Source organism: Triticum urartu, chromosome 7A, assembly GCF_056163025.1.
Source record: "Triticum urartu cultivar PI428250 chromosome 7A, HENAU_Tu73, whole genome shotgun sequence".
NCBI lineage: Eukaryota > Viridiplantae > Streptophyta > Magnoliopsida > Poales > Poaceae > Triticum > Triticum urartu.
This window is the reverse complement of record NC_141879.1, coordinates 703,944,366-703,956,314: the sequence shown is the minus strand read 5'-3', so window position 1 is coordinate 703,956,314 and position 11,949 is coordinate 703,944,366. Positions and strand designations below refer to the sequence as shown.

The window sequence follows — 11,949 nt, the reverse complement described above, 5'->3', positions numbered from 1 at the left end:
CATTAATACTTCTTGAATAAGTAGTTTGACCAGATTTAACCAATTTTTTTAAAAAAACTAAAATTTGACCATATCTTTTTTCCTTTTAGAATTTGAGGATTCTAAAAAATTGCAAACAGGCCGTAGGCGGTCTCCATCAGATGCAGATTTTTGTGCTAAATTTTTTGATATATTATACGTTTTTTTCCGACATCGTATGCAAAAGTTATAGCCGTTTTACATTTTCCCTACACTTTTTGCAAAACATGTCCAAATTTAAGTTTTCAAATTTTCCTAACTAGTAGATGTAGTAATATAACTACCTCTCAAAGGATTTTATTTTTTGAAGTTTTTATCATTTTCTTTTGATTTTTTCAAAACTGAAATGGCGACACATGGGGGGTAGAGTTTGAAAATTGCCCTATAGTGCCGGTTTGTGTCACAAACCGGTACTATAGGTCAGACCCCTTTAGTACCAGTTCGTGGCACAAACCGGTACTAAAGATTAGCCCTTTAGTACCGGTTTGTGACACGAACCGGTACTAAAGGTGATCGTGGGGCCCCGGCCTGACGCCAGCCTGCCATCACCCCTTTAATACCGGTTCGTTGGTTCAACACGAACCGGCATTAATGCATAGCCGTTCGAACCGGCACTAATGATACCATTAGTACCGGGCTAAAATCAAACCGGCACTAATGTGTCTCACGTTAGGTCCTTTTTCTACTAGTGGACAAATACAAGTCTGTTCCTAAATTCAATGTTTACTGCAACAGTTAAGAAGAAAAGGAGAACCTCTGCATTCATGATTCACGTATGACTGCTTAAGTTCAAGAATTTCTGGTGTCTTGTTGAATTTGAAGTTGCACTAATGCATTATCTTTTTTTTTGTGCTTATCACCCTGTAGAAGAAAGGAAAATCCTTACATTTTGCATGTAGCCATATTTATTTATTTAGATAAAAGGCAACTGCCCGACTTTAGATTAATAAAGCCACCAAGCCATATTTATTTTCCATGACCGTGAAAATTAATGGCGCCTTCTTACTGCTACATCTGTGCAATGTCCTTGTTATACTGGTCTATCCATCCATGTACGATCTCAACTTCCTGTCTCCTTTGTTCTACAATCCAGTCTGGATCATCCTTGGTTGCAGATCTGAGGTCCAAATGATGGGCCCCTGAACATCGCCACAAGAAGTAGCCACTCGTAAGTAAGTTCAGAATACTTTTGACCTTACATATTTTCTACAACTTCAAGTTTACCTTTCTCCGTGACAAGAGCAATGATGCTGGATGATATGTTCTTGAGTACCCTGGTAGCAGTTCGGAAGGAAGACTGTTACTATTGTTTACTATGGTAAAATTGCTACCTAAATGGTAGAAACTATCAACATGAATAGATCAGATGGTGAGAAATCTTTTACTCCTACCCGCCTCCGCTCCACGGGTCTCGCATCCCATTGGAGAAGATGATGTTGCTCCCAAACCTCTTGAGAACCTTGTCAATTTTCTGTAGTGGGTTGTGCAATGCAGTACCAGGTGAGCACATGCCACCCAAAGAAATGCTGCTACTGACGGTCGTATACAAACACTAAAAATCTGAACAAAAACTTACATGGCCACCATATTCAGAAGTGATCCAGTGCATCCTCGGAAGAACTTTGTAGCCCGCGAGGCAGTTCTCGGACGTCTTCTCGTAACTGAAGCTGGATGGTGGGAACATGCTCTCGTTCGACACCGTCATCGGCATGACCATCTCTGTGCAGGCCTGCACAAGAGTTTGTTTCAGAAAACACATATATGATCATCTCAGTCTTCATGTGTTATCAGTAGTTCAGTCTTCATGTATGTGAGTCAGGCTTGTACCTGCCAGCCCCATCCTTTGAAGCCATGAGGGTCATCATCGCCACCCTCCACCTGGAAGCATTTCTGGTCGCCTGTGTAATTGTAGTACATGCTCGCCGCAGTGAAAGCCTTGTCGATGACGTCGGCTCCCGCAGGAAAAGAATCAATGATCTTGCACATCTGCAGAAATGTCAGGAGAATTACATGCAAAGCAGGAGTAAAAATAACAGGTCCTCTTTTTGCATGACTCAGTTTGGTAACTCTGAAACTCATGTTACTCTCATTCATTTGATGTGATCCAGGCGAGAATGATAGTTGTATATTAGGTTACAAGTGGCTAACCTCCTTGACTGGGTAAGCAGGCAGATTCATCAAGAAATTTGCTGGGGTTGGATAGTCCATCATGGCTGTGTGGATGAACGCTGTCCGTAGCCAGCCGCTCAGCGAATAAATGAACTGTACGGTCCTAAGATTCAAAGGATAAAGTAACGCCATGAACCGGTGTCATTGTTGTGGATTCGCACAAAGTATGAAATCCTTCATTAGTTCACAACTCCCATTAGCTTGGCAAGATTAGATCTACATGTCCATAGATTTATCAGTGAACTTAATGTACCTTCTTTCATGTATTTCTTGCTACAAGATTTGACTATTTGTTTAATTTACTTACACTTTATGGACAGAAAAGAATACTTGCAGTTTTAAACTCTTGTTTCTCTCTATATCAATAAGTTTTATACCATGCGGCCGGTGTCCTATACAGTTATGAGTAAAGGGGAAAAAATAATTTTCTCCCTTCATGAAAAGATTGAATAATTGTTTTACAAAGCTTACTTGCAGGCCCTGAAGGTTTTGCTGAGCTCCAAGAGCCCTGTGTCATTGGATCCCCTGTTATCTAGCACATCCCAGACTGCCTTGATGACACTGAAGCAATTCAGGCTCTCGGACTGCAAAACTAGTTGGATGTTACAATCAGCTGATTAAACACCTGGGTTTTCATGGAAACTTGATCTTGAGAAAAGGACTAATCAAGCACCGGTCAGATAGAGATGTCAGTAGCAAGTTACTCATCAATCCATTTCCAAGTTATATCCTGTCTCTACGTTATTAGCAACAGATGCGTCATCGCCATCAGTAATGAACAAAATGCATCAATTTTCATATATTTGGCCGAATGAGGACTTTTACTCCCAACCGCCTATTGATAGTCCTTCGGTGCTATTTATTTAGTTAACGTGCAGTCATGGTTCAAAAAAATAGTCCCTTGATGCGGTTGAGCATCACAATCAAGCTAATCAACAACTGAATAGCCATGATGAACTCATAATCAAGACCTCACCTAGACATCTACATCATTGGCTGGAAGGTAACTAACATTCGATCAAATAAATTTAAGCTGAATGCCCATGGAAAGTGCAAGAGCTAGCCGCCATCATCACTCACCAATTCATAATCCAGAACTGAAAACCATTATGATAGTATTGATAACACCAGAGGAAGAGAGGCATGCTACCGGACGACAAGTGACAAGAAGTGCAATCAGTAGCAGTACTAATAATTTCCAGAGCTGACACTATCCACCAGTTTGCAGAAGACAGACGTACTTTCATGTCGACCTGCCGTGCGTTCTCGAGACCAATAATTTGACCAGTGACAATGGGCCATCTATCCAGGAATTATTAGGCCAACTTATTTCTTTTTCTTGTCACTACGGAGTGGTAATTAATTATACTAGATGACACCCCACGCATTGCCACAGGAATTGGTTGCAATATATTTCCATGAGATTTTATTGTATCAATATGTGTATTTTAATTATAATATTGTATATCTTGATCACATCAGATGTGCACTCACTTACGAGTAGGGAATTCAGAAAAAAAAAAGCCTGCATAAATGTGAGAAAACTTGGTGCGAAGGACACGTGCATGCAATTAATTACTAGAACTTATTAGGATGATGAGGTGGCAATAGCATAGCTGCATGTTTTTTAAAATAGTTAGTGACAGCTAGTTATTTAGATATAGAAAATTACCTTGAAGTCCTGTGAGACGGTATCATGAAAGCTTGACCACGGAGTGATGTCGTCGAAGTGCAGGATGGGTGCAGAAGACGCCAGGGCTCCCATGGCGACATGGGGATACTTTAACCTGAACCATGAAGCCAACACTAGAACCAACAGCCAAAGCCATAGACCATAAGACATCATTAGTTTATTTTGTAATATCCACATGGCAATATTAGTGTATATTAGCTCATCTCGATCTCCACAAAACTACCGATCCCAGCGCCCTAACTCCATCAGTCACGTCTATCGACCATTCTTCCTATCTAACCTAGCCATCACGGCAGATTCGACAGAGTGGCGAGGTTAGGGTTTCTCGCCTCAGATTCCTGTCTTGCCGTCTCCTTGGAGTGGTGAGGTTAGGGTTTCTCGCCTCACATTCTTGACAACGACATATGGTGTCAAGCGCTTCGGACCGATTCATGGGTTCAACGGCGACGACTGCAGGTCCAGGATGCTGGTACTTAGGGACACATGCACGAAGACTTCCCAACTGTTATCAACAAGGTCAGGGTGACACACGCAGAGGAATAGCGAAAGCAGCGCGCGGACGGCTTGTTCTGCTGGCGGTAGTGGTCCAAGGACCTCAATGTTATTTTTGCTATGTCAGGAGTGTTTTGTACTACTGGTGAAATTTATAATATATCAGGACCCTTCTTCGCAAAATAATAAAGCTACCACAACTGCAACAACTCTCTTTTGTTTGAGAAACAACTCCACCACTTTTGTTTGGCTTACAGCAACCCCTAGCCACCACATTACCAGTCTCCACACCCACTCAATCAGAACCAACATCCTAGTCTATGAGACCATGCAAGATGGATTGCATGTGAATCTACGAAATGGTCTTGCCAATGTTGCTTTGAAAGAATTGCCCTCTTTGTCTTTGTTACTCCTATGACTTCTCCCACCCGTGTTGTCTACAACCTTCTCAATCATGAGTATGGGGATACGAGCACACTGATCTCATATGGCTCTTCCGCGACCCCAACAAGATCAAGGTCTTCGGCTAGCTACTCTTTTTCGTGGATGTCTAGATACCAGAGGAAATCTATTCCACAAACATCTCCTCCACCGGCTCCTACCCTCAATGCACATTTTCTTCCTAGGACACTCACCACATCGTCATCAACTCTCCGAGCTCCATGCGGATTTGGAGTCACCTCAGCATCACCCCTACCACGTGGTGTAGGATCTTCAGTGCTCCCCTACTCCGGCTCACCTAGATAATGGCATCTGGGCAGAAATCTTGTTGTTTATACTTTGAAAGATTTGGGACTTCGGTGACAGCAAGTTTTTCAGAAACAATGATCTCCTTGGTGTGTAGTTACCATTATAAACATCTTTTGGACTTCGAACATTTGATCTCAGCGGTTTAAGGAGCCAGTTGGTAATGTTGTCCAATTGTCTTGGCAGGACTACCTCTCTTCACGCATCGTCGTGACCCTGTAATTCTTGCCCTTGGATTATTTTGGGTAATATATATACATGTGGTATCTTCCCCCCTCCCACCCCAACCCCGGTGATTTTCTAAAAACAAAACGAGTCAGGAGGCGGCGACCCCTCTTAGAAATAATAATAAACTTAAGGAGATTGCATGAACGGATATAATACAAGGAAACACGTTAGTGATGGACTTACTGCCGCCGTAAGAGCCGCCGAAGACGACGACAGGGGCGTCAACAATGGACATGTTCTGCTTGAGGCTGGTGATGAGGATGGCAAAGTCGGCGAGCGCCTGTGTGGACGTCAGGTAGCCCAGCATGTCAGCTGACTTGTACAAGTCGTTACCGAACGGCTTTGACTCCCCGTAGAACCGATGCTGCACTCCCACACACAAATTTCAAACAAGTTGCAATTTGAACAAGTGTATTGATAGTATTTAGTACCGCTGATGAAGCTTAAGTACCAACTGGCGGAATGACCCATGCATATGCATGGGTAGATTTGTCGCCCGTTGTTAATTTTTGGTAATAGCATGTTTGCTTATTTGCTTTTTAGATAAGAAATAAACGAAACATAATATCGTTGTGCCTTTTTTTCTCCCCTTTCTCGTCGTTAGTGGTATTGCAGCTAGGTTCAATTGGGATATGGCATGCCTTCCACACATGCGCGCCTTACTAATTTGAATTTTCGTCAAAAGAGACCACCTATGTTCTCATATTGACAGAAAAGACTATCTGCACATCGTATTGTCAAAAAAGACCCCCTACACCGTGGCGGCAGGTCTGACAGCCGACACGTGGCACCTGCCGCCACAGCCTGGGGCGGCAGGACCTGCCGCCACGAGCGTAGGCGGCAGCTTTGGCTGCACAGCATTTCTCGTCCGCGCGCAAACACAACGGAACGGGAGCGGGCTAGGTGGGTCCTGCCGCCACTGCGTGCGGCGGCAGTACGGGCTACGTGTCGGCTGCCGCCACGCCTTGAGGCGGCTGGTACTGCTGCTTGCATGCATGGGCCGGGATCGTGAGGTTCAAAAGAGACAGCAGTATAGGATTCTGTATAACGAGCGGTTGTTGGCACTTGGCAGTATACTAGTAGTACGTAGTGCCACGACTTCTTGGCCGACCTGCAATTAATCCTCAGTCCATCGTTTTTTATGGAGTATAAAGCAGTCTGTACAATACACTATTCAATAGAACGTGCATGCATGCAGTTGTATTGTATCCACGCCCGAGGATTGTTTCCAGAGTGTTGTCCCGTCGTGCAGTAGCAACCAGCGGCACCTGCCACCTCAGCAGTGGCGGCCGGGCCCACTTGGGCCGCTCCATTCCGTTGCATCTGCACGCGGACGAGAAATGATGTGCAGCCGAAGCTGCCGCCTGCACTCGGCTGCAGGTGCCACGTGTCGGCTGCCGGCCGTGCCGCCACGGGCAGGTGGTCTTTTTTGACAATATGGGTGTAGATGGTCTTTTCTATCAATATGAAAACCTAGGTGGTCCTTTCTGACAAAAATTCTATTAATTTTCCTTTGTTGCATGCCTACTAATGTAAGTATGACTCATTTTTTTAGCATGACGATAATAATTTATTGCATAGTCCCTCCATAACAAATACAAGGCACACAATTTTCCAATTTTAAACTATATAATCAATATTATTTAATTTGCAACTAAGATAAAAATAACTGAAGAAACGAGATTTATATTACAAATCCAAGTATATTGTTATTATTTTATATCTTATCAAAGCCTGATTTGGGCTAGTTAATGTCCTACAATTTTAACAAGATGAGGTGTATTTGATATGATTTGTTACGGCCACAATACAATTATGTTTCCATTGTACGATATTTCACATGTACACTACACTTTGGAAGTGATTGCCTATTCTAATTACCCTGCGTCGGACATGCCTTGTGCTTCCACTTGATCATCACTTCCCGCCGCTGTGAATTTCACACGACAACAATTCAAGAACACCCACCTGTACTCTGTCATACCCATATTATTGTTTTCTCCATGTTGACACATTTAAGTAATTCAAGCACACATCAGAGTAACCCATGCATGTTGTCATATCATTTCATTTCAATTTTATTCCACGTTTTAGTTTTAAGCTGATATTTGTAATCAGAATTCTACTCTGTATATAGAATTATTTACATCTATGAACTTTGTAGAGCACGGATGGAAAATATTTAGTTCGATACATTTGCTCTTGATTTTTACTCCCTCCGTCCGGAAATACTTGTCATCAAAATGAATAAAAGGGGATGTATCTAGATGTATTTTAGTTTTAGATACATCTATTTTTGTCCATTTTGATGACAAGTATTTTCGGACGGAGGGAGTATTTTTTTGCGGGAATTTTGCTATTGATCTAACTAATAGAAAATAATTGTATGTGTCTCAATAGATCTAGAGTCGTATTCTTGTATGGTGAAATCCATCAAGTGCTGTGGCAATGAAAATCCAGTCAACCTAGCTAGCACACGTGAAGTAAAGCAACTTGGTTAATTGCCTGAGTGCTGACATAGGCAGTGATGTCATCAGGACTGTTCTCTTTGTTTCAATCTGACTGCACCCGATCCGGAGCGCCGATCCATCACGAGTGGCTGTGGTGCACATATATTATTATTATTACATTCATTTGATTTCAATAATTAAGATTAGGTTCTAATGTATAATCAAGGAACAGATTATTCAGTCTATGTAGATGCATTTGTTGGCTCGTTACCTCTTAATAATTACGTATATTATGCTTAATTAGAAACAAAATGGTCTGCAGCACGACAACCAACATTTGGACCAAGGCGTGGCCACCGATGATCAACACGATGATGATTAGCTGAATGTATCAGCCATGGCGGAGGATGTGGCAAAGAAGGGTACCTCGATGAAGACGATGAGAGCCCCAAACTCTGGCGCGATGTCGAACATGAAGCCCGTGGTGGTGGCCAACCACTCAATGTCGGCCTCGCCGCCCATGTACACAAACAGCGGCCCGACGGTGGGCTTCCGCCGCCAGAAGGTGTCGTTGAGGAGGTACTTCTGGGAGAAGACGCGGGAGGAGTTGGGCGTGAAGGTGAAGTGGTCCAGCTCCTGCGGGAAGTAGTGCGCCGTGAACGGCTTCACCGCAGTGGCGTACCCGCTGCTCGAGCTTGCAGCCAGCTGCCGCGGGGTAGAGATTCCGGCAGGGAAAGAGGGAGGCTGATGGGTGGGGCGCTTGGAGGGGCTCACTGCTGCTGCCGGTGCGGGCGCGAACGCCACGACGAGGAGGAGCAACAGCAACACCAAGATGACGGCGGGGTGGGAGGAGGCCGCCATTTCTGCCCGTCACTCCCTGCAGCCCGCCGGCGTCACTGCCGATGTGGTCTGGGATTTAAGAAGGCGCGGGTGTGCGAGGACGTACACACTCCCAGCCAGCCAGCCTGCATGCAGCCCTGCACACGTACAACCAGAAGTGTATGATTATTCAAACCAGGCCCAAGAGATGGAGACAGCCGGTTTGAGAAAACAATAACATGCTAAATGATGCTTAACATTGAAGAAACCTGTCACGGGGTAACACGACAAAACCGTAGCACTTCGAACAGACCGTAGGCGTCGAACGCCCAAACTGGCACTCGAGGCAACAGTAACAGCAGTCAAAATATCACCTCAGACCTCAGTGGCTCAGCTAAACCCAGCAACTCAATCAGAGTCACAGCAGCCAAAAAATTGCTTATGGTTACAGACAGCAACATGCAACATCCTCGGTTCTCTGTCACATGTAAGAACAAAATGCTGCAGCTGGTAATTTGCTGGGAGAAAACAATGCTGGTATGACAACCATTTAAAAACAAGCCAGCAAGTCTACCTTGGTATAACAGAGTGCAACCACTCTAGAAGCCAACTTAGGAAACGCTAAAATATGTTCCACATGCAGCAATATCTACAAGATCACGGCTAGAGCCAATAAGATGAACATGAAACTTGGTTGGGAGGCCCTTTCTCTTTTGACACCAAACCAAATGGATGAGGTCACTGATGAACCAAGCGAGAATATGGTAAGCATCTCTTGAGAGCAGCAAAATGATTAGAAACAAATAAAGAACAAGTAGCCGTAGGAGAGAAGAAAAATATCAAATGACCAAACAACATGTCCTGCGTGCATTCTAGTTGAAATAAAGCGCCAAAATTACCGTCAAGCAAAACCAAATAGTGCCTCATAGTTAGGAGGAACCAGAAATCTTGTGCAATAGCAGTACAATACAATACAAAAAAATATTTTGCATTAAACAGAGCATTGTTTGGCATACAGAACCCGTAATAATTTGTGGTCACCAATTGCTTGCAAAATTATGTGACAAGGGAGGATATTGGGCTATGTAATCCTCCTGATGCCTACTGACCTCGATTTAACCTCAAGTAGAAAGGAACTCTACTTTAGAATCAAGATGAAATTGCACACATCATCGCAGTTGAAAGGGCGAAACTGCTCAAATACACAAACTATTAGTACAAGGGCTTCTCAGGCTTGCTCAGCAGGACCGCATTCATGAAGAGACACAATGGTATACCGGCATACAAACTCTCATGGGAAATTCAATAGAACTAACAAACTCGGTACAACAAATTTGTTTGATATTGAAAATTTTCACTGAACATTATCATTTTGTTAACCAACACTCAACACATACATGGCGAGAGAACAACATATTATACATAGCCAATCGAGGGCTCACATATCAAAATTACTGACGAGGCACGCAAGCTCTGATTCACAGCATTTAATGTGCATATGCACTCTCAATTGCATCCAAAAGGAATATGACAAGCATACGAATTACAGCACCACCGACTTGAACTTGCTTCTGTGGAGAAGGGCTGTGATATAGAAGCTTCATCTAAGGCATGCTTATTAAAATACATGATAGAGCATCATTAGACCACATCAGATTTGGAGTATTTTGCTGTGCATGTATGCGACCACAAAGTATGGTGTGCTGGGGGCCACGATAATCCATTTAAGTTGAACAGTGGGAACAAAACTAACTGAATATGTAGCATCAAAGTACAATTTTTTCTTGCCTGATACTTGATGTACTATAGTGCAGACAGATGAAAAAAAAAAGGGCAAGAACAACTTACGCAATAAAGGTATGAGAGGGAAGAAATACATACACAGGACAGCTATAAACACAATTGCATAAATAAGCGACACCTTCAAATACAGATAAAAAAAAGAGAAACAGTGCAGCACATTATGCTGAAAGAGCACTAGAATTGCATTTGAGGGGCCTCAGATTCGCCTTTGCTTGATCATATAACCTACCCCAATCATCTCTTATCACCAGATCAACCCATTTATAGTGTGGAGCTGCCCTGGTTATCACTCATCAAAATGACCTTCCAAGGACAGAGCCACCAAAAATATAGCAAATCTGCTAGAGTTGCTCTTAGTACTCCCTCCGTTCCATAATTCTTATCATGGTTGAAATGGCTCCACGAGACGAGGGAGGATCAAACTGAATACGCACAGCTTACTCGATTGCTCGAGAGCATGCTTATATCAGCAATGGTCGATCATCATTGCCCCATATCAGAATTCTATTTCAAAAAACATAGCAGAAAAAATGCCTTCCTGGACCATGTTTTGTGAACAGATAAACTTCTGGTGGTGAGCAAATGGTAGCGAATTTTGATAATTCAAACAGTTACTATGTCTAATGGACAAAGGTCTCTGTTATAAGCATGCCAGGAAGAGTGCAAAGCAAAGCGATGCAAAACTATATGTAAAAAGAAGGCAGCAACAACACAGAATTACCCCAAAAGAATAAAGAATATGCTACCTACTGAAAGCTGCAAAATGATCATGGATTACAAGTCTGAAGAAGCAAGCGAGAAGAAGCTATCTCCTGAAAGCAACAAAATCCCAAACAATAAAGAACAAGTACAACTAACAGAAGAGAAAAATTAAATTACCAAACAATAAAGAACAACCACTGCCTGCATTTTAACTTAAATGCAAACCACCAAAATCAATGTCAAGCAAAACCAAATAGTGCCTACAAACAATATATTTTGCATTAAACAGAGAGCATTGTTTGGCATACAGAACCCGTAATAATTTGTGGTCACCAATAGCTTGCAAAATTATGTAACAAGGGAGAATATTGGGCTATGCAATCATCCTGATGCCTACTGACCTACATCTAACTTCAAGTAGAAAGGAAACATGTACTTTAGAATCAAGATGAAATTGCACACATTATGGCAGTTGAAAGAAAGAAACTGCTCAATTACAGAAACTATTACAAAGGCTTCTCAGGCTTGCTTAGTAGTACCGCATTCATGAAGAGACACAATGGTAGACCTGTATGCAAACTATTATGGGAAATCCAATAGAACTAAAAAAATCTGTACAAAGAGTTCATTTGATATTGAAGAATTTCACTTAACATTATCATTTTGTTATCCAACACTCAACACATACATGGCAAGAGAACATTATATTATACATAGCCAATGAAGGCCTCACATATTAAAATTACTGGCCAAGCACACAACCTTTTATTCACAGCATCTAATGTGCATATGCACTCTCAGTTGCATCCAAACACATGACGAGCATGT

The 11,949-nt window shown here is 42.6% G+C and overlaps 1 protein-coding gene across 1 annotated transcript; it reads right to left on the bottom strand.

Annotated features, from left to right (window-relative positions):
* Positions 1-854: 854 nt before the first annotated feature.
* On the bottom strand, positions 855-10,942 carry LOC125518083 (uncharacterized). The gene is made up of 10 exons (XM_048683027.2): positions 8,224-10,942; positions 5,531-5,711; positions 3,860-3,993; positions 2,659-2,771; positions 2,167-2,290; positions 1,846-2,004; positions 1,595-1,747; positions 1,410-1,489; positions 1,243-1,292; positions 855-1,157 (listed from the first exon to the last, which is right to left on the bottom strand). The coding sequence occupies exons 1-10, from the start codon at positions 8,656-8,658 to the stop codon at positions 1,027-1,029; spliced, it is 1,560 nt and encodes a 519-aa protein (XP_048538984.1). The 5' UTR covers positions 8,659-10,942; the 3' UTR covers positions 855-1,026.
* Between the last annotated feature and the right edge of the window lie 1,007 nt (positions 10,943-11,949).

Excerpts from the sequence above, each read along its gene's own strand:
- LOC125518083 (XM_048683027.2), bottom strand. The coding sequence starts at position 8,658 with ATGGCGGCCTCCTCCCACCCCGCCGTCATCTTGGTGTTGCTGTTGCTC. Across the intron at positions 5,712-8,223 it reads CTCTCATCGTCTTCATCGAG|CATCGGTTCTACGGGGAGTC; the intron begins GTACCCTTCTTT and ends GTGGGAGTGCAG. Across the intron at positions 1,490-1,594 it reads CTTCTGAATATGGTGGCCAT|AAAATTGACAAGGTTCTCAA; the intron begins GTAAGTTTTTGT and ends AACCCACTACAG.